General features: G+C 41.4%; 1 protein-coding gene, 1 long non-coding RNA gene and 1 pseudogene across 2 annotated transcripts in view; all 3 read left to right on the top strand.

Moving 5' to 3' along the window:
* LOC133266689 (uncharacterized) overlaps positions 1–22,872 on the top strand; it is a 302,275-nt gene that overhangs the window by 33,130 nt on the left and 246,273 nt on the right. The gene's annotated exons all lie outside the window — the stretch shown is intronic.
* On the top strand, positions 6,253–8,063 carry LOC133266320 (uncharacterized; annotated as a pseudogene).
* Positions 8,046–19,550, top strand: TMEM64 (transmembrane protein 64). The gene is made up of 4 exons (XM_061448137.1): positions 8,046–8,925; positions 14,819–14,974; positions 17,980–18,520; positions 19,313–19,550. Exons 1-3 carry the CDS (start codon positions 8,161–8,163, stop codon positions 18,172–18,174), a joined length of 1,116 nt encoding a protein of 371 aa, XP_061304121.1. The 5' UTR covers positions 8,046–8,160; the 3' UTR covers positions 18,175–18,520; positions 19,313–19,550.

The following is a 22,872-nucleotide window of genomic DNA, read 5'->3' on the forward strand; positions in this document are numbered from 1 at the left end:
TGCCTAAGCTGCGTGCCCTATAGAGATCTGTTCTATACACGGGTTTCATGTTTAGCAAACACACTAATCTTAATTACTGTGTGCAAGGCTGTCTCTTACAGCATTAGAGGTTCCTCCTTCTTGTTAGGAAAAAGCTGCCCTCACGTGCAGAAAGGGGTGCATGGATATTGCCTTGGATAGAGTGGTTCTGGGGCTGATGGGCGCAGAGTCATGTACAGACCCTATACTTCTACCCTGTTTCTCATACCTTCTTGTGTATAACTCCATTTAAATAGTACTGAAAGATATGTACAGCACCCTTGTTACTGGGGGAGCATAGAAATGGGACTGAAAAGAATACACAGCCCTTTTTCATGTGGTTTCCGAAGAACAGTAATATTCTTTAAATCCTGTCATCCTTCTCTATCACATCTGACCATTTATTTATTTGTGTTCTGTGTCTCTCTCTAAGCTTCTTGATGTGAAACATATGAGTTCCTGAGGGCACACTAAGCTTGCTGAGGACTACTGAATACTTCAAAAGAGACTCCAAGCCTTTGGCAAAATATTTATTTCAAACCTAATGAATTGCTGTTCTTTCAGCTACACTGTGCCCCATGTCAGCTGCTGGAGCAGCGGTGCAGACACCAGAGCCTAGAAGAAGCAGGCAAGAAGTGGAGTTTCCATTTTGCAGTCTTAACACATAAGAGGTAAGACTGTGAACCGTTTTCCAAACTCAGTCATATTCTGCCTCTCCTTTAAAATACACAGCAGAGGAGAGCCAGGCTGCGTATATAACTCTGCCTTTTGGGGATTCTAGTTAAGATGCTCTTTTGCCTGGTGCTAGGGCCATAACAATTAGCATGGGAGGTAAATTAGGCTTCAAATCATGTTTGTACCAGTGTTTCATGTAAAATGTGAGTGTTCCCTTAGAGGAGGTTTGTAACTCATCAGTTAGTCTAGCTGGAAACTAAGAAAAATATATTATTTAGTAGATATGCTACAACAAAGATTGTAAACATGTAGACCAATATATTCAAGCTTTGTTGCAGAAACAGTGCCTGATATAGTGTCAGACAAGTGTTCTGCCATTGATTTTAGAAGCTGAAATTTATTCCCTCCTTATCCTTCTACAGAGGCATAAAGACTTGCTACGTTCAATGCCTGCCAGCAGTTACCACATTGTGGTTTCTCAGTTAAAGGAATAACAAGATGGGAAAGGGCTGCTAAAACTTTGCTATGTAAAAGCTAATTATAAATCAAGACAACATGAAAACATAAATCCATGAGCTTTTTTCTGATCTTAGACTGCTGTAACTGAGATCAGTCATCTGCTTTGTACCAGCAAACTTAAACATGTGTTTGTTTATCCAAGCCACAAACTGAAATACAATATTGTGGTTCAGTGCTCACTTGAAGCTAACCTTAAAGCTGCCTGATAAAGCTTAATAGTAAAAGTCAAATATTACTGTGGTGTTAAAAGAGAACCTTTGTATTTTGGGTTAACCTTTAATTTTAAATATTTTTACAAAAATCACTGATATAAAAATATTAGGAGAAACTAACCTCCAATCCATAACCTGTTAAGACTACACCCTTGCCATGGAACTAGTGAAAATGCAGTCTACTTTTCTTTGCTTTGAAACTTTGTCTAGTAAACTTTAAAAGTATATATATATATGTATGTGTATGAAAAGAGACAGATACAGCTTTTACAAAGGGAATCGGCTAAAATGCATTGCTGATGTATCAAAAGGAATGTGACAGTTTGTTGAAGAATATCAAAGTATACTGCTAGAAAGACACAGATGCATGGGAACTGATGAAAACATGACACTAAAGATATGGTAACATTGCCATTTTCCTAAACCCGTGCCACTAAAAAGTGCCCTGAGCATGGTATATATTTAGTCACACTTCTTTTAGTCACTTTTAGAATCATCAAATCATCGAATCACAGAATAGTTAGGGTTGGAAAGGACCTTAAGATCATCAAGTTCCAACCCCCCTGCCATGGGCAGGGACACCTCACAGTAAACCGTATCACCCAAGGCCTCGTCCAACCTGGTCGTGAACACTGCCAGGGATGGAGCATTCACAGCCTCCCTGGGTCTTTCTTCTATAGCTTATAATTTCCAAGGTCTGCAAAGCTAGTCTAGTCCTTATGTACAACTCTGTGACTTCCAAACTTTAGCCTACTCTGCATTACACCAACAACCCATGACTAATGTGGTATTTTGGCAACAAGGCAGTCATTTCATAGAAGGAAAAATTGGCGGAAGTTTCTTCTGTCAATCTAAGGATATCCTTTTGCAAGGAAGAATCCCATGTGAGTCTTTAAGACGAATTAGCTTAAATTTTCCATGACTGCAACAGTTCTAAGCAGCTGCAGAAATACCAAATATATAGCTGTATTTTTGACTTATGTATAGGGACGATTAAGGTTTCTCATTTGCTGTTTCTGGGCTAGGACAACTCTAAGGAATATCATGCAAGACATCATAAATCCTCAGTTCTACCGAAATGGACTTGTTTTAGATGTGTCACTATTTGTATAATAACTAATGGTAGATTGTCTCAGAATCTTCCCTTTAATGTAAATATTTCAGCACATTGCTTATTGTATTTAATTTCTGTTCATGCCTTACATACAGCTTTAAATAAAATGTGCTTGACATGGTTCTTGTAAAATTATGTATTAATCCATATTTTTTATGTATAAACATGTACGAACATAAACACATTCATATTCTGAATTATGCGAATTTATGATAGTATATAAAATTCAATGTTTTTAGCATGATTGTATGGCTCTTATCTGGGAGGCTGCGACTATAAAGAAAGTAATGAAGTTTCTAGTCCTGTATGTAGACACCTAATGAATCAAGCTGCAAAATAACACTGTCTGGATTCCCACCCTAAGACTTGTAGTACTTTTCAATGGATATATTTATTGAGACTCAATAAAGGACATGTCCTTTTTTTTACAATTGCATCTTTTATTTAAAGATCTTTTATAATCTAGATAGCTCCGGGTGAAAGCAATGCAAGCTTTGCTCCATCTTGATTAATATTTGTCCAAAAAATTAAAACACTGAAGCAATCCTAAATTGCTAGTAGTGCCATTTCTTACACCTCCTGTTTCTGAAACAGCAAATTCAGAACTATCACCTTTCACTGGGAATTTAACCAGTCTCATATAAAGCTACCTGATAGATTATTTTCCTTCAGCATACTTCTCATTCACTTTGATTAAACTGTGAATTAACACATGTTTAAAATAACTACCCAAATCATGGTGCTCAGGCCCTGGCACCACTACCAGAGTAATTTCTCCAGCCATTATTATGATCTACCAGAGTAATTTCTCTGGTCATGGCTTGCTCCTTGCTAATATCTTCCCCCAAATGCTTGCAACTCATTCTGTGTTAAACAGCAAAAAGTATACTTCCTGCATGAACAAAGTGTATTTACCTTCCTTCATGTGGATGTAAAGGAATGTATGACAAGGAGTACTGCTGCAGATAAGATGAAAGTACTTCTAGTGACAGCCTGCTGTGGCCAAAGAATGGTTACTCCTGACAAAATCAGTCAATGTTGCAGTTCCCACCAAAGGACCTTCACATTAATGCTGACAGAATTAAACAGCACAAGCATCTAGAAATACGTTGGAGTTACAGCCTTTAACATCATCTTCTCGAAAAAGTCCTGCTTCTTCCTCTCAAAGAGCAATTCAGAAATGAGTAAGGGAGGTTTACAGAACGTTGCAGAATATTTTGGCTCCTGATTTGTGGCTTAATCACAGAATTACTGCAAGGTTTGGGTTGAAGAAACCTTAAAGGTCATCTAGTTCCAGCCTGTCCTGCTGTAGGCAGGGAGACCTTTAACTAGACCAGGTTGCTCAATGCCCTGTACAACCTGGCCTTCAACACTTCCAGGGATGAGGCATCCATAACTTCTCTGGGCAACCTGTGCCAGTGCCTCACCACCCTCACAGTAAAGAATTTCTTACATCTTATCTAAATCTATCCTCCTTAAGACTAAAGCCATTACACTCTGACCTATCCCTACATGCCCTTGTAAAAAGTCCCTCTCCATCTTCCTTGTAGACCTCCTACAGGTAGTGGAAGACTGCTCTAAGAACTCCACAGAGCCTTGTCTTGTCCAGGCTGAGTCCAACTCTCTAGCCTGTATTCATAGGAGAGGTGCTACAGCCCTCTGATCATTCCCATGGCCCTCCTCTGGACTTGATCCAACAGGTCCAATGTATCCTACTCTCTTGCTTCAGGACCCCTGGAGTGTGGACCTGTTAGCGTAAGAACTGACACATAACCACCGGAATGGTTATATGAGGTGCTTTATTGCAGCGCTGGGAAACCAGGGGCACGTGCCCAAATCTGGCTTCGACCTCGTCACATCGCGTTCGCAATTTATACACTAAAATTTCATAACTAATACATATGCATCAAGGATTACTTTATTAGTCCATTACGACATCAGCCTCTTCTGCGCTTGCGCAGCCCCCTCTGGTGGTCGTGCTGATGAAGTAAGGAGTCTTCCTCAGATGAAGTAAGGAGTCTTCCTCCCCTTATTCTTTTCACCTTTCTGTTCTTTGGACAGGCCCCAACCATTATGTGGATATCAGCGTTCTCACTTCCTCGCTTAGCTTGTTCTTTTATGTTGCAATGATTTCACAAAGCTACCAATATTGCAGATGAAATTTTCTGCTGCTTAAGATACATGGTTTCCATTTCTAGACAAAGCTTCCTTGTAAGCAATACAAAAATTATGAACGTCTGTATTATCAAGACGCACAGTTAGACAAAGCTTCCCTGTTCTAAACTACAAGGTCTTAGGCCAGGCATTCTGTGTCCTTCTTTTTGTTACATTAGTTTCTACTGCTGAGGCTAGCACGGCAAAGTTACAACATTTTTTTAATATACAGAAGTCTACTATTGATTCAAAAACTTTTCAAATATAGTAATTTCCATTGTTCTATATAATCATTTTAACGTAAAATTTCAGTCTTTTTCTAACAGACCAGTTGCATGGGCCTACATGAGTCATGTCTTTCATTTCAATAAGATGACCCACACAGTTAGTTGGGTGTGTTCGCATGCAGTATTCTTTGAAATAAAAAATGAGACAGGAGAAGCAGTGTTTCAAAACACAAAATAGTGTTGTTCAGCTTTGCTCACACTAGGTCAAGGAAATATCCTGGACCTACAACACAGACCTGGAAGAAACCACCACATGGCAAAAGTTCTTCAATATTCACAACAATCTATGTTATTATGAGAGCATCTTTCTATAGAAACGCCTTTTCTTGAAGCAGAAGAGTCCTCTGGCTGTTACCCTGTGCTTCTCAGGTTTTACATTGGTTTATTGGCAAATACCAAAATTATATATAAAGAGAGGTAAGAAATTAGTTCAAATGACAGATGAGTTTAATAAGAAACTAGATAACTCAGGAGCAGTTTTAGTTGATATAACCATTTAAACCTGTATGTACTAGACCTGTAATTTTTATCTCCATTGCTTCAAATAATTTCTGAAGCTAACCAAGGCAGCAAGTGCTTTTTTACAGAACAGGTTAGACAACATTTGTTGGAGTTTAGTCACTAAATCAACTCAACTAACCTACCTGAGGAAAAAAAATAAAAGCCAACAAATAAAAATCAGTGCTATCTTTTGGAGCACAAAATGTTTCTCCAGGAGCTATGTACTCAAGAGCTTGTCTGTTTTTCTAAGTGTAGTGATTGGTCTAGGAGAAGATAAATGCTTTTCCTTACAGATCTTGCCTTGATTATATCATCAAACTATTGCAACCGCATCACACATAGTACGGGAATATATTATCAATCACTGACTATAAGGGTGAAAGGTGAACCATTTAGTCCAGCATTTTGTCCAGCAATGCGCCAATTTGGCACATTTTCAAGGATGTTGTGAGGTTGTTTTTTTTCCCCTTGAGATGGTAAGAGCGCATTGGGAAGGCTCACAGGCGCCAGCTGACACTGCTCTCAGCTCTGTAGCTGTATCTGCTATGTGTAAGGGAAAGGCTCCCAGCTCCACCCCAGTCCTGCTGAATTCCTGTGGCCTCTCTTGGATGTTTATCCAAAGATGCTTCAGCTCTTACTCCGTATTACTCTAAATCTGACTGCCTGTTGTTTTTCCTCCCTGAGCTATTGCTCTAGAGATCTGTACAATGCCAGGATTAGCTATTTTAGGGGAACCTAGAGATTTTTAAGGGAACCTAGGGATATTTTAGGGATGGATGAGATCAAGAAGTTTCAGCCTGCGTACTCTTAGAGACTAGAAAAGCATGTCCACCAGCTAACTAGTTAAAATGTTTTTATAGTCTGGAGTGTAATCTCAGGACTGTCAGTTAGATAGACTATGATGTTCCTCTTGCAAGTGTGTTTTTTGTGATTACAAATACAGAACCCCGAGGCTTTTAGGAGCAACAGCAGGCAATTCATTCCAAAAAGGTTATACACTTTAAATACAGAAATGTAGGGGCAGTGTAAAGTGTGGAACTCTGATAGACATTTCCACTCAGGCTTTTTCATATTTGGTGAAAGCAACTGCACTGAACAAAAATACACACAAGCTGAAACCACATCAAAGACATACACGCTCTTAATATAAAACCAGAATATTTTGTCTCATTTTTCTACTAAACTTCCAGCCATCCCCAGTTTGCTGAAATGCCTTACTGAATGTACAAGCATGCCAACCACCCTTTACAACCCACAATGTGGGGCATTATTACAAGAATATTATTATTGTCGGATGTATGCCCTGTGTTTGCATTGTAAGGAAGGAGCACACACAAAATCAAATGCTCACACTGGGATACAAGTGACAGCAAGAAAGCAGATTATGCTGGAGATATTTATCTGCAGGTCCCTGTTGTACAGTGTCTCCCAGGATTGTTTTATTCTGTTCTGGTACTCAAAGACATCTGTTATTTTCTTAGGCTGTTTTGTTGGACTACTCAGGTTATATCATTTCTAAATGGTGTCTTTGTCAAGTGAATGTATCTGTAGTATACCCGAGATATGCTCTTCATTTTTTTCCAATCACTCTTTAACCTTTACAGCTCCCACACTTGTTTTATATATGCATGCAAATTTCCTAGTGGAGGAATGTAACTACACTGGAACGCATGGTACGTTTAAGTGTTGTGAAAGAAACAAAACCCTTTCTGCACCATACAGCTTCTGTCATTAGTAACGCCAGAGCAACAGCCACCTATGAAGCTGCCGAGCCTCGGCGAAGCTTCAGAGAAAGGGCCCCTGTGAACTAATCTCCCGTATTCAGGCTGTTTCATTCTAGCAATGGCTCAAAATTCAAGCTCAAACTGTCCCAAAGCGTGTCTGAGCCTCCAGGCATGTGAGCTAAGCCGTCGGGTGGGTCAACCCACCGCGATGCGAGCAGCTACTCAGAAGCGCTTCAGCTACCCCCTCCTCTGACATAATCTCCGGCTTCCCAGACCGGTCCCTCTCCTCGCTGCTGCCCGCGGCTCTGAACGAGGGCTACCGAGAACAAGACAGAGGACCACCAAACCCACCACAGCCTCGCTCCTTCGGTGCGAGGAGAGAGGCCCGCGCAGGCACACCCGGCGCGGGGCGGAGCGGAGCGGGAGGCGGGCCACGGCGCTGCCGCCGAGCCCCGCAGCGGGGCGGGGCTGTGTTACCGCCGGAGTGGAACCTCCTCCCCCTCCGCTGCGAGCGGCGCCCGGGCTGCCACATCGGCATCGCCGCTCCGAGAGCGTGTTTCGCAGAGCAGGAGACCAGAGCGCCGGGAGATGGAGCTCCGCTGCTGCTGCCGCCGCTGCCGCCCCCCGGGACTCGCGCTCCGCCAGGGCCGCCGCTGCCGGGACGGAGAGCGCGGCGCTGCCGCTGCTGTCTAACTCAGGGGGGAGGCAGCTCGGAGGCCGCCGCGGACAGTCCGCCTGCCGGGCCCGCGCGGCGAAGCGCGGCCCCCACCTCTCCGCCCGCCCCGCTGCCGCTTCTCCGCCCCCGCCCGGCCCTCGGCTGGGCTCCGCCGCCGGCAGCCGGGCCATGGCGGGGCGATGAGGGAGCATCCGCCCCCGGCCGCTGGCTGCCTGCGGAGGCGGGAAGCGACGGGGCTGGGCGGCTCCGCCGCGGTAGAGCCGGGCGGCGGGGCGGGGGCATGTGGGGCGCGGGGACCGCGGCGCTGCAGCTGCTTTCCCGGGCCGTGAAGCAGGCGGCGGCGCAGGGGGCCCGGCAGGACCTGGGCCGCTGGCTGTCCCGAGCCGCTGGGACGGCGGCAGGAGGTGGCGGCGGGGGTACTGTCGGCTTCGTCCCAGCAGAGGCAGCGGGGGCTGAGGGGCTGCTGCTCCGGCCATACGTGGAGCAGGGCGGGCTGCCGCCGGCGGAGCTGCTGCTCTGCCAGCTGCCCGAGGAGGGCGGCGGCGGGTCCGGGCTGGCCGAGGCCCGGGGCTGGCGCTGCTCCTGCTGCCTCCTGGGCACCTGCTGGTGCAAGAGCTGCCTCAGCGTGTGCGTTCTGGCAGCCCTCTGCTTCGCCTCGCTGGCCCTGGTGCGCCAGTACCTGCGAGACCTGGTGCTCTGGGCCGAGAGCCTGGACAGCCTGGCAGGTGTGCTGCTCTTCACCGTGGGCTTCATCATCGTGTCCTTCCCCTGCGGCTGGGGCTACATCCTTCTCAACGTGGCCGCCAGCTACCTCTATGGCTTCTGGCTGGGGATGGGGCTGATGGTGCTCGGCGTCCTTGTGGGCACTTTTGTCGCCCATGTGGCCTGCAAGCGGCTGTTGGCCCACTGGGCGAGGGCCAGGATCCAGGGCAGCGAGACTCTCAGTGCCATCGTCCGCGTCGTGGAGGGCGGCAGTGGCCTCAAGGTGGTGGCTCTGGCACGGCTGACCCCGATCCCCTTTGGGCTGCAGAATGCTGTCTTCGCGGTGAGTTCCCGTGTGGCCAAGGAAAAAGCTCTGGCTGGAAGGATGGCTTGCACCATAGCGACCAGTGTCAGTGGTGGAAGTTGCCCTCTTTCCCGGGAAGAAACCTTGGTTTCTTTCTTTTCTAACAGCATTAAAAGTAATATTCCCTTGCCTGCCTTTGCTAGTGGCTCTTCTGTGCTTGTGGAGGGATGTCAGGTTTTCAAGGTGCCTTGTTCGGTGTCATTGTGTTAGAGCTGCTGTCTATGTTTCAAGACTACATTCTGATGATGGAAAGAAGTACCAATGTGCTGGTTAGCAAAATCTGTGGAGAACACAACAGTTTTTAAGTGTGTGTGTTATCAAAGTGATTGGAGTGGGAGGAAAACTTGTATTTTTAAGTGGTCATGTCAGATCTGTCTGAACTACTTAATAAAAGTAATTATATTGGAAAGAAAGAAATTGACAAAATTCCTCCTCTGCTTGGTGTTTGTAGCATACATCTGGCAAATCCATGACGTGGTAGGTCCGTGCACATCAGAGAGGCCGCATATCTTGGGCAAAGCAGGAAGATGTAGCCTCAGAGCTGAAAAGAGACTGTACACCACAGTGGTATTGAAAGTTGGTTTAAACTTTGAGTTTGACAGGGGGTTATTCTGGCTTTTCTTTCTACTTTAAAATGACGGTGTGTTCTTTAAGAGCAGCCATGTAAAACTTACAATCTTACTGTTCTCTTTGGTCATCTTAAAGGAGAAAGTAGAGTATGGAGGGTCCCCTTTTTGAGTACCATCATGCTGATGATGACAATTTCAGACCCTCATCTCTTCGTGAGTCCTTTGAAGGTTTTGGTTTTGGCTGTGTGTTACGCCTTAGTTGTGTCTGCTAACTCTCTGGAATCAAAAGAAAGCAAACCAGATGGTGAAATATTTTAAGCATTTAACAGGAGCTCATAGGTTCTTTAGTGTAAGAGACCCTCTAAAAAAGTGGTTTGGTCTGCCACTTTGTTACAGTACACTTTCCTTCCCCCCTTCTGCAGTCCTGGTCCTGTACCCTTCTGAAGTGCTTGCTTAATTCTGACAAAATCATCTGATTGAAATGCATAGATCACTGAATACCAAATTTTTTATTTAAGAAAAAATCCGCACAGTTTTTAGGGGTTAACACCCCCATCAAATATTTAAAGTTGCTATGTATAAAGCTATGTATGCTGAGGCATTCATCTCAAGAGCTGCAGTCTCTGTCCGTGAAAACTGTAGCAATTTATAATTTCTTTTTAAGCAGGTCATTTAACTATTTCCTTGTAATTGAGAAGAAACTCCACTGTTTTATTTATTTTCTTATATTACTGCAGGACTGAGGAAGCTTAGACCCATGCAGCTGGGAGCAGAGTCCTGCCAGAGCTCAAGGTCCCAGTGTTGCAGATGAGGCTTCTGCTGTAGTGTGACCCTCCTAAAGTGGGGAGAGCTGATGTGCTCCAGTTCTTCACAGCTTCTGGGTGTCACTTGAAGTAGTCAGCAGATGTAGAGTAGTATTGAATCTCGAGAACTGGCCAGAGAATTACTGGGTTAAAAAGATTTCCTTCATGGCAAACCATTTGGTTGGAAACACAATTAAGCAGAGTATTCAGGCCAGTGCAATATTAAAATGATGCTGTAAATCAGCATTTTGTATTCTCTCAGTACTGCAAGCTAAATAATTTTCTTTCCAAGGGGAAGGTTTCAGTGTTAAAATAACAGATAGGAAATGAGATGAAACCAGATTCTTGATATGCCAAGTAACTTGGATATTGCCTGCTAAAACTAATTTGGGTTATGTTTATTACTCCAGATTTACTACTGCACAGCATAGTCAAATAAAGCACGGTGTGTTTAAATTTTAACTGAGAACGTTTAATATGAACTGCTAGATTACTGAAAATTAAAGATGTTGCATGCAAATCTGGGAATTCAGGGCAGTTTCTTGCTGTTAGTCAAGTGTAAACTATGTATATAATACAAAATTCTACCTACATGGGTCAAGTTGTTAATTTCTTTGAAATCTGATTTATTTGAAAAGTTAAAATTGCAAGGGGTTTTGGGGTGCCCTAACCATTTATCCATTCCCTGTCCTAGCAGCTTTAGCAATGAATTTGAGAAGGATTGCTCTTAATAATGGAGAAGAGACCAGTGGCCTTAAGAAAACCTATGTGTCTTTAATTTTCCAGCAGTCTGGTCTGTGTGCATGTGTATAAGTAAACAGGAGATACTGAGAATGCTTAAATGGGAGGGAAGGGAGGAAGTGACACATGAAGTCCAGGGAAAAACATAACCTTGATGTGGGAGTGGTCATCTGCAGGGCTGGGATTACTTGATGGATTTCCACAAGCACTTGTTCAGTGGTGTGTACCACCTGCTGAGGGGATTGAGGAGGTTGAATTGCCAGGGAGTATACAGTAGGGAGGAAGAGCTTCCTAGCATTTGGCAAGTGATGGGATTATATTATCTGACAGCACAAGAGGAAAATTAACACAGGTTCCTTAGTCTTTCACCAGCCAGACATGAGCGTCTTGTTTCTTAAGTTCATTCTGCTGCTCTTTGGGAAGGTGCTGATAGTAGGAGCAGTGGGGTAATGCATTTACTTGCCTTTATGAAGACCTAGATACTTGTTAACTGAAAGCATGTTCATATTTCTCTTTGAGTGGGTTTTGCTTAATTGTTGCTCCTGTGGTGCCAGGTTGGCCTCAGTTGCTGGGGTGGGCTGATAGCTGTTACTGGAGTGTTTGCCCACCCACAGCTGTCTTCCCTTGGCAGCTCTTGAGTGTTTTGAAGGCAGGTCTGTAAGGAGCCCTGGTATGCAGGTTATCACCTCTTTCCTACTAGTAGGTCCCTGGAGTGAGGTTTGTGCAAACTGATTATTTGTAGTGCCAGGTGTAGGTTAGATCAGCATTTATATTTCTTCTCCTCTTTGAGAGGAGTATCATGTGTATGAAATAATCTGGCTAAAAAGAAATCTAGAGTGTCCAAGTGAGCATCTCCGGTTCCAGAAATGCACAGCGTGAAATCAGATGTGAAGAAATGGTACCTGCTTTGCAAGAACAGGCAGGCTGCTTACTCTGCTTCTTGAAAAGTTGATAGCTATTTTTTGTCTTGTTTTTTATTTACTACTTGGTGGCATTGCAGGTTTTATTCTTCCCCCCTCTCACAGCACCTCAAACCTCACCCCCCACCCCGAGGAAATAAAAGAGCATCAACACTGTCCTTTGCTCTCGGTTGCTAGGCCTGCCAGATCTGAAATACACAGATCTGTAAGTTGAGTGGAGAGAAATCTACTGCAGTCCCTAAAGGCATGTGAAACCCCCAACAAAGTCCTGACACAAGCATTTATTCTTTGATAGTACTGAACCAAAGTTGTGAGCTGCAAAGACTACACAGAAATTCTACCAGACAAAGCCTGTCCAAGGCTTACTGGGAGATTTTCTGGCTAATAATCTTGTTACCAGAGCAGTTAGGTAGTTCTTAATTTCATTTAAATACGTCAGTTAGGCCCATAACACAATTATATTCATGCATGCTTTGGGAATTCACTGTTAATTTTTGCTGGCTTGAGCTTTCACTAGAAATGGAGTTCTGGTAGCTTCTGTTTATCAGAAGCTGTGTTTGTCTGGCCACACAGACCCCAGTCTAGCAGGTTTGTAGAATAGGTCAAGTTCGTAAAAGGAAAGAAATGGAAAGCTGTAAGTTCAATTGCAGATTTCTCTGCTTTCTTAGGCAGGGACACTGTCCACTTCTTGTGCCTCCTGGGGGAAGGAATACCACTGTAGGTCTAAGCCTTGCAAACCAGTGGTTGAAAGGGCACCTGCAAGATTCCACCCTGCTTTCCCTAGCTTTCATTTTAATGGAAGCACAGGTTGCAGTTCAGTGTGTTCATTGGCAGCCTCTCGCTTGGAGCCTCTTATGACTCAGGAGGTCCAGTTGCTTCAGGACAAATCCAGGTGTGCATATGTGTTGCTCTGCAACCGAAGTGTCCTTAATGTATGTACAGAAATGAGAGAAGTGCCTGGGAGCATTAAAACAATCTTTGGGAAGTTTCTCATCTCCGTTACATGTAATGACAATGCCCTACTTAGCAAATCTTGCCTCAGCATTAGTATTTCAGAGACTTTTAATAGCAGCTCCTTCATTCCTTTGGCAATATGTTAAATTTTCATTGTGCATTCTTACTGCATGGCCCAGATTACTATTATGTTCAGGGGGAAACAAGGTTTCAAAGCATTGGTCAAATGTGAAGTTCTGACATAATTGAAGAGGGACTTTTTACAAGGGCATGCAGGGATAAGACAAAGTGTAGTGGCTTTAAACTTAAGGAGGATAGATTTAGATTAGATATGAGGAAGAAATTCTTTACTGTGAGAGTGGTGAGGCATTGTAACAGGTTGCCCAGAAAATTGTGGATGCCTCTTCCCTGGCAGCGTTAAAGGCCAGGTTGGATGGGACTTTGAGCAACCTGGTCTAAGTGTAAGGTGTCCCTGCCCATGGCAAGGGGTTGGAACTAGATGACCTTTAAGGTCTAAACATTCCATGATTCTATGAGTTATGTAGAGCTTTTTCATTATAAACCTAAATTAATCTTGTGTATAGAGGAACTGTATTATTTGTGGTGCTGGTGTATATTTCAGTCTGTGGGAAGAATAATTTGCAGCATGAAGTTTTGATTTGAGTTACTGGATCTTGTTCCAGTGAATCAATCTTTATGCTTCAGTGCATTTGCCTCCTCCATTGCCCTTCCTTCCTCCTAAAAACTTTCCACTGATGCTGCTTAGAGCTTTGAGAATTCAGCACTGTGACTTTCATAGTAACTAAAGCTTATTTTAAGAATAGCATGATGAAATGTGTAACTTTGCTGCTATTCTCTTGTCTTCGACATTGTACAGAACTCTCAAGGTCAATAATTTCTGTGTAGGCTCCCAGTGTTAGGGGCTGTTCTTAATTAGAACTTGTTTTATGCCTATGTGATCAACTGAATTGTCTGGAAAATTCCTTAGCCTGCTTCTTTCAGAATCACCCTTTTTGTACTCATTTTTAACCTGTAGTTTTCTCCTGTTTCTGTTTTCCTGAGTAAATATCCTTTGGCCTCTTGGCTCTTTCATTTACTATTTCCTAATGGCTGCTGATACTAATTTAGCTAGTGCTGTGTATTTTGTTCCCATGTAAACTGTCCACATATTGGCTGAGAACAGAAATTTCAGCAAAGAGGGGAAAATATTTTGACGTATTGTTAGTGTTTTTTTCCAGATAAATTAAAAGCTGTAACTGTGTACTATGTAATGAAAGTGTGATGTAAAACATCTTGGGTAGAGATTCTTAATGATACCCATATATCTCAGGGTAGATACAGATAAATATCACTGATGGAGATCACTGACAGTTACATGTATCTGAATGAGATATATAACTTCCTTTGCAGAGGCCAATTGTATCTGCCATTCTGTTTACCTAGATATTTAATACAAAAACATTTTAAACAATTGCCTCTTATCAGTTGCCATACGTGTAAAGTGCAAAGCAAATAGGTTTTTGCTTTAGTCCTTCACATTTGATAAAGTAATTTCTTCCTGCAGGCAAATTCTCATAAATTGTAGGGCTCTGTTCACCATGAAGAAATGAACATCTTGAATGAACAGTGAAATTACGTCTTTAGTTAATGACTTCTGCACAGAGATGTTGTGTACAGTAAGGTAAAACAAAATAAAACGTAAGAACTTTTGAAAGACTGGATGAAAACCAGCCCTGTACTGTTTTGATTCACACGCAGTAGAAACTTTCAGTGAAGGAATGTAAGAAATCCTTTCATTATTTTGCATGGGAGTGGCAGTCTGGCTGTTTGTGCACATAGACTGTGTTAGAACTATGCTCCATTTCTTATGCTCTCTTTTACTCAGATTACAGATTTGTCACTACCCAACTACCTGATGGCTTCCTCAGTTGGACTGCTTCCTACTCAGCTCCTGAACTCATACTTGGGCACTACCTTGCGCACCATGGAGGATGTGATTGCAGAACAAAGTGTTAGTGGCTATTTTATATTCAGTTTACAGGTAAGTTAAAAGAATAGCTTTCATAGACCTTGGTATCAATAATGTCAGTTTCTTTACGACTCCTTGGGTAAGCAGTTACTCTTGGAAACAGTCATCTTTTTGATTTTTTTTTTTTCTGTATCCGCGTGATTTCTCACCCATCTACTGTACCAGTGGGATTCAAAGCAGAACTTTTCTTCTGGAGACAGTAGACAAGTTTCCTTCCTGTAGCTTTGTCTCAAGTCATTTGGAATGCATATAGGAATGTGTGAGACACAGAGATTTGTCTTTCACACTGTACATCCTCAGGTAAAAGGTGTGGGTTGCAGTTGGTCTGGGGGGAATGCATGTCTTGGGGGTTAAGAACTGTTCTCTGTTGGCATAACAGATCCCTAGTCTGAGATAACCGACCTTGTACAGGCTGAGCCAAGTGAATATGGCATGTGGTATTGAAAAGTAGTGGATATTAAAAAGTGTTTATAACTGGTTTTGGTATTTTCAGTGGATTGTGTAAAACTGAGCTGATGTTTCTTTTTTCCCAGCCTTATTGACTGCTAGATACCCAGAGATACTGGTTTCCAGTGTACTGTTTTCTTTTGATTTTGTTCTGTTAGCAAAGTTTAATTCTCTCTTACCTCATATGATGCAAGCAGAACTTACTCAGTGTTCTCTTTTCTGCCACAGTTTTGTCAAATTTTCTTCTTTTGCCCTCTGTGGTAATCTCCTGATGGATTTTAGTTGTGTCATTTCCCTGCTACACAAAAGCCTGTGTGCCACCAGCTGTGAAGTAGCATGTTCAGGGTGCATGGACCCAGCATGTGTGCAGTGGTCACTGTTAAGACTGGACACTCCCCATTTTGTGTAGGTGTTCAGGATGGAAAGTGTTGTAGAAATAATATTTTGCTAAAGCCAGCATCAGAATATCCTAATTTTTCAAGTGAGTAAATTCATGAGAAGTATATAGTACCTTTATGTAAGCTTAGCTGATAAAATAATTTGTCAGTAAATCTTTGGGGTAAGCGTTAAGTCTGAGACTATTACAAGCATCGAGGTCATGAGTATTTCAGAACCAGATTATATACTAAAACCACCTCTCACAGTGTCAGTACTTCAGGCTGTGTTTGGCTGGCAGTTACTGTGTTTGCAGACTTTGGTACTGCAGTCATTTATCTTCCTCTGTTTTTACAATTGTAAAGCTGATGTTTAACAATGCCAAGTTGTAAAACTAAGTCTAGGAGGACCATTTTAATACTCCTTCCTTCCCAACTTTTGTGTTCTTAAATGGAAGATTTAATTTATAGGCTTCATAGAACAGGGTTGTGAGTATTAAAATGCCTTTTTAAATGTGGGGTGAATAGATCAAGGAGAAAATAAATGGTTACTTGGTAATCTTTTGTTTTTGTTGTGAAATGTTATTTCCAGACTAGTAGACTAGATATGCTAACAACAAAGCTAGCATATCAGAACATAGCCATTGTGTCATCATTATTCATCTAGGGAACTAGGCTACTGGTAGTAGTATTTCTAAAACCAGTAAGATGTAAATATTTGGATAAGCTTTTAGAATAGGATTTTTACTATGTATTCAGAATTTTGTCTCCATAGTCTCCTTTTGATTCTTACATTGGCCAGCTTTTGAACTGTATAATTTGAATTAGTGAGAAACATCTTTTTTTTCACCACAGGGATAGGAGAGGTAGTGAAACCTTTATCCTTGGAAGTTTTCAGCACCTGACTAGACAAAAGTGCTGAGCAACCTGGTCTGATCGTCCAGCCAGCCCTGCTCTGAGCAGCAGGTTGGGCTAGAGACTGCCACAATTCTCCTCTGACTGTACTTGTGAATCATCTTACTTGGGGATATTCTAACATCTTTTATGCCATGCCAGCAGATGTTTTAAGTGATAGTCCTCAAAGAAAACATAGCCTTACCAATTAATAATGAAGTTCAGATGTTTGACTCAAAACTTTAGGTTCTGTTGTAAACAGTACAACCTTTGTTCAGTGTTTTTGGGGGTTTTGTTTGTTGGTTTTGTTTCTTTTTTTGTAAAGTTGAAGACTAGTTTCATAAAATATTCTTTAAAAAGGCAAAGCAATTCTTTCAAGGGCACTCTCACTATGAGACAGCTTGATTTTTATTTGAAGACTATTATTTTTCTTAAGGAGGATCTCATTTGTAGAACTTAACTGATGTTTTATTGAAACCAGAGGCTTCCTCTGGGGAGCGCAGTGCATGCTGTTGTCATTGAATGAGTAATTTCTAAGCAAAAATTGTCCTGGTTTATTCCTGATAATAATTGTGGTGGAAGTTTAAAATTCTTAGTAGTAAAATAAAGAGCAAAACCCTGAACTAAACCCTAGTTTTGGACAGTATTTCCTGCTTAAAACAAACAAAACCCACACCACCAACATTCTGTCCCCTGCACCATTGTCTAGAAACCAAGTTCTTCCCATACAGACCACTGTAAGTTGCTCAGTCCTGTTTAGTGGTGATAGCTGAGAAGCACAGTGATAATGCTGCTCTCTGCCCTCTTCCACACCAGAGGGGCAAGGACAAGAAGCTTTATTTCTTTTCATCTGCATCATCCCCTCTCTGCTATTTTGCAAATGACGCCCCGTACAATTTTGATCTATTATTCACTTGGTACATGGGAAAAGAGCCCTTTTGACTGACAGAAATACACTGTGTTGTTTCTTTGTGGAGGTATTTTTGCCAAGAGAGAAAGTGAAGGGATTGGTTTTTAATAAGTACTTGGATGTCAATGGAAAGAAAGAAAACATATTTTCAATTTATATCAGTATTTAAGGTCCGTGTAATGTCTATGTTCTGATATGCTGTTATGTTGTTAGCGTGTAGGTTTAGAGCCACTCACTGGTCAAGTTCATCTCCTATCTGATGTCTTGACATGTAGTCAACAGGTGCCTCCATGCATCTTCGCATCAGTGACTTTTTAGTTTGTTCCGAACAGTTGGTTTGTATTCATGCTTACAGTTTATGTAGTCTACAACACTCTTTGTTTTTTTTACAGATTATCATAAGCATAGGACTCATGTTTTATGTCGTTCACCGAGCTCAAGTGGAACTGAATGCAGCTATTGTAGCGTGTGAAATAGAAATGAAGACCTCTCTTGCTAAAGACAGTCAACCAAGCATCAGTGGTTCAACCACATACTGCAACAAAAGGACAGTAGCATTCTCTGGAGGAGGTGTCAATATTGTGTGATTTCAAGTATTAATAGAGTAAGGTTTTGTGTACCTAAGCTATTGCCTAGAAATACCTATGGACAATTCAACTAGTTTAAAAAAACCAACAAAACAGAAGAATTTACCAGTGGTTACAGGTTGTACTGTGGCACAAACCAACCGACCAGCTCTTCAGTTGCACATGGGGTGACTTCTAGCAAGGAAAGAAAGATGGTGAAGTAACTTAAGATGTAAATGCAAATTTGGCTGCACCTTTGGTCATTTACTATGCCTGTCATGGCCTGTAGTCTGCACTTTAGGGTTTTTTTTCCTTTGCTCCTGTAAACTGAAAAATGCTTCTATAAACTGAGAAAAGTAGCACAGAGGTAAATATTTTTCTGCTTAGCATTATTTATAAGCCTGAATAATTATATGCAGTAGAATTTTATTACTGATAAAGATGAATGAGAAAGTATGCAATTCAGTGTATGTTATTCTTGAATATGCTTTTGCATTGGAATTGCTTCCAGAACTTGGAGTGTATTATTTAGCTAATGATGGGACCATTTGGCTTTTCCTTCATTTTGGGGTCAAAAAAACCCCAAAACAAAGCAAAATCCCTATACAAAGTTTTGATTGAATGTATTTTTGTAAATCATTAAAAATGTCGCAGAACCATGCATACATATTCATACAAGCTTAAATCCTACATTGTGGGACTGAAGTGCTCTTAAATAACATTTTAAGTTACACTGTGTAATATGCAAAGTAAAAGGGAAAATATAGAAGTTATAATAGATTGCAGTGACTAACTGAAGGAGACTTCATGACCTAACTGTTGCATTGGTTTTGCCACTTTGGTGATTGTAACAAAGGGCTGTTCCATGTTAGTCCTGTTTGTAGTATTTTTAATTGTTAAACAGAGGGAGTTTTTCAACTCTAATGACTGCTCGTAATAGTGCTTCCAGAACAGGAAGCTAAATCCCTCCTTTAAACAGAATGATGGGATACTGGCAGTACTTATTTTACATGTAGGTGGCCTTTATTTTGTAAGTGAATCCCCCTTCTCCTTTGTAAGTGAATCCTTCGTCATTCCCCCCTCCCCCTCCCCCCCCCAAGCTTTAAAAATTCACTTTGGTTGGCATGTTTTTTTCTAAAAGTTTTAATTTTTTTTAAAGGATGCAATCTATTATAAATTTCATCAGCATGAAGAAATGAAAACTAGAGGTTCTCCTTGGAAAAATAAATAATCCAGTAATGGAGGAGGACAGTAGTGTCTCTGAGACTCAGGAATTCTGACTCCTTTTTTGCAAGATAACACTGTATTGGATAATGCTTCTTTTATGTGTGCTGTGGACTGTTTTTCACTGAGTTTGAGTAGACTGGTTAAGCCGATAGTAATTTTTGTGTGTGTGTGTGTGTGTGTGTGTAAAAGGAAAACAACAATAACGCCTGATATTCTGTATGTGTGAGTTTCATGTAGATATACATACCAAGGTTTAATTGCTCAAACACACACGAGTCACCTGATACAAGAAGTGATGTATTGCCTATTTTGCGTGTTTGTAAGGATTCTTTCAGTCTTCAAATCTTGAATGCAATGATTTTGCCTTCTTTTTGTAAGGCTGTTTATAGGGTCCAAGCAATTTTCGTTGTGTTGAGAATAGCAAGCCATCAAAGCTGTTGGGAAGCAGAGATTTGATAGCCTCTAGCAGTCTTACTGTGAGGACGTACGGTACTCACATAACTTGGCATCTGCGCCTTCCCTGGTAGTGGAAGTTCAGTTTTATTCTTTAAGTATGTATCCTTTGCAGACTGCTGTTCTTGGGCCTTGAGACCTAAAGAACTGAACTATTTAAATGAAACAACAAAGTTCAGATTGTCTCCTTTTTGCTGTTTTGGGGTTTGGTATTTTTGTTTGGTTTGTTTTTGAAAAGGAAATCTGTGTATACCTGGAGGTGTTGATTTACACATCTCTGCCGCTGACAGCTCCTGTGTGAAAACGAGAGCCAGATAACTCTTTGATGACGTTATTTGTCATCATAATAGAATTGAGCCCTTTCTTAACTAAAGGTTGGAAGGTTGGTTGTTTTTTTCTTTTTTGTTTGTTTGTTTCTTGGAAAGAACAATCCTTCAGTAAATGAACTGATCTGAACTTTGCTCCGTCTTGCCAAATCAACAGTATTTCGAAGAGGGTATCTCTTTCTTTGCATTTTTTAACTAACTTAAGGTTGTGTTGATTATTTGAGAACATTTCCCAATTATGTATTTTGAAGTGCTTTTATTTCCATCACATTTTGTAACCAGAGTAACTTCACTATGTGAACACTTTTGTAGTATGGAATTAGTTCTTAAGACTTTTGCATTTTGCTTGATACTTGTAATATTTGTGTACAAGTTAATGGGAAATGTGCATTAAAAGGAATTTTTCTGTACCATGCCAATCATAATTTTATACAATAAATTCACTCAAATTTCTTTAAAGGAATATGTATTAAATGCTTAAGTTACTATGAAGGAGTTGGGAAGAAGGTTGGAAGGAGCTGTTGTCTACATATGCATGCAATGATAGTTGTCTGCATTGAAGGAGTAACAAGTTAGTACTTAAGGCTGATTTCTGGGAAGGGAAGTTACAAGGGAAAGATACTTGATTTTTATTATATTTTAAAATTCATGCTTAATTCCGTTAAATAGTTTGAAGGTTAGGTGCTTGTAGCTGCCTTTTTGATAGAAGAATAACCATAGGGATGTTTATGAGAAATGTGCTACCAAACCAAAAGACAGCTGTTATTTTTGAATGTACAAGTAATGCGATTTTTTTGTTTTTCTTTTGGATGGTTTCCCTGCCTAGTGCATTTAAAAGGAAAAGGGTATTAATCCAGTTTAAGTAATGTGGCAAGTGAGCTTCATGAATATTTTCTGAGTTGCCATGAAGGTGAAATTTCTACATCTCGTACACAAAATGTACCTAAATCGCAGGTCATTCATACAGAAGAAGGAGTCTCTCTCAGCTGTGCGGTACCAGTTTTCCTTCCTCTTCCTTGTGGTAAGTGCAACTGTGTAATAAATTTGTCAAAAGTTTACGTTATACAAAGCACCTGGAAGGAAAACTTCTTTTGTCCAAGAGCTTTATATACTATTTTCACACTGATTATTGCAGAAGAACTTCAAGAAGCATTGCTGAGGTGAGGTTCAAGAATGGAAAAATTGTTCTTCCATGGTGTGTGGCTAGTTTCACATATTGGATCCTTTGTATTTTTTTTTAGCTTTCTACCGAAGGCTGGTATGATTTGGACTTTGGCCAAGCTTACTGGAGTCATCTGCGACCTTGCAAATAATCTAGGATACGATGCTTAAAATGAAATACTGTAAATGTGTTCCTATTTACTGCATGGTCATTCTTAATGACAGAAGCAAGTAGCTTTAGTAGCTCTGACAGGCTTCCTCGCTATAATAAATTCAAAGTTGGTACCAGTCCCATTTACGTAAGAAGATGGTTTGGGCATGAGGGAATAGGAAGTCAAGAGCAGAGGAGGAGGTGATGTAAATTCTGCCTCTGCTGAGGAAAGTGTCTTGTCCCTGTCCTCCCCAGTCCTGCAGGATTAGTGATATGCCTGGCAGCACTGGGCTGATGGGTCTAACACATCCTACCTTCAAGGACATTAGGGTTTGTCTCAAACTATCCTGCAGTATTGTTTTTTAATTTAGCGGTGTTAAGCAAGAAATAACAGTCTGAAGTTTCAATCCTGTCCATTCCCTCCTTCCTTAGATTATTCTGGCATATTGCTAAACTTAAACTACATTTTAATGCAGTCTGGTGTTCATTAATGTAAGTTCAGTCTTGCTTGCTAGCCAAATGACTAATAGTTGGCTGGATCTGGAGTCTCAGTTCATTTGGAAAATTAGGTGGGCAAGTTTTCCTGTTGTGAGTGCAATGTCCTCTAACTTTCTTTCTGGGACTTTAGATATATTGTGAAATAAATCAGGTTAGGTTTATTGTACAGGGGGTTTGTGTTATTAGCAAGATAGCAGAAGAAAGATTTGCTTTGTCCAGATCCTGAGACTTGAATATTGGGTGTCATGCTTTTTAGGAGATGAGAATGTTGCCAAGATGTAGCACATGTAAGTAAGGCAAGTCAAGGTAATTAGTTGTCTGCTTTGGTGAAGAGGATGTAAAACCTGTATCTTCAAGTTAGCATGGCATGTCTGTCCTTTTCATACAACCTACAGCAGTATGGCATTGGTGGCTGCAGTGCTTTACTTCCCATCCCTCCTCATCTGCAGGAAGGGCAATCTAGAGAGCTGCAAGTCTTTCAGAGCTGTAGGGGAATAAATAATGGTCTGAGCACAGAGGGGACACTTTGAAGAGGTTAAAATAACATTTCCATAACTGAATACATGCAAGTGTCTTGCTTTCTTAATTGCTAATTCCTTCAACAGCATCCACTTCTTTCCACAGAATTGCAGCTGGGTGACCTCACCTAGAGGCAGGTCATTGTTTTCTCTTCTGGAGAATTTTAGTGTGATTTGACTCTCAGACCTCTTAACTTCTGAAATAGTCTTTTAACAAATTTCGTTGATGTTTCTCTAATCAGGATGGTTCAGTTTGTCCCAGTAACAGAGTAAGATTGGCTCGGGTGCAAACATATATGTACCAAGTGGTTTTCATCCATGTGCACCTGGCCCAAGAAGGAACTTCCACAGAATTGAGCTCGATTTTGCTGCATGTGAGGTGCTT

Source organism: Pezoporus flaviventris, unplaced genomic scaffold, assembly GCF_033815535.1.
Source record: "Pezoporus flaviventris isolate CSIRO_AGI_PZ_B2104156 unplaced genomic scaffold, CSIRO_AGI_Pfla_v1 ptg000007l, whole genome shotgun sequence".
Lineage (NCBI taxonomy): Eukaryota > Metazoa > Chordata > Aves > Psittaciformes > Psittacidae > Pezoporus > Pezoporus flaviventris.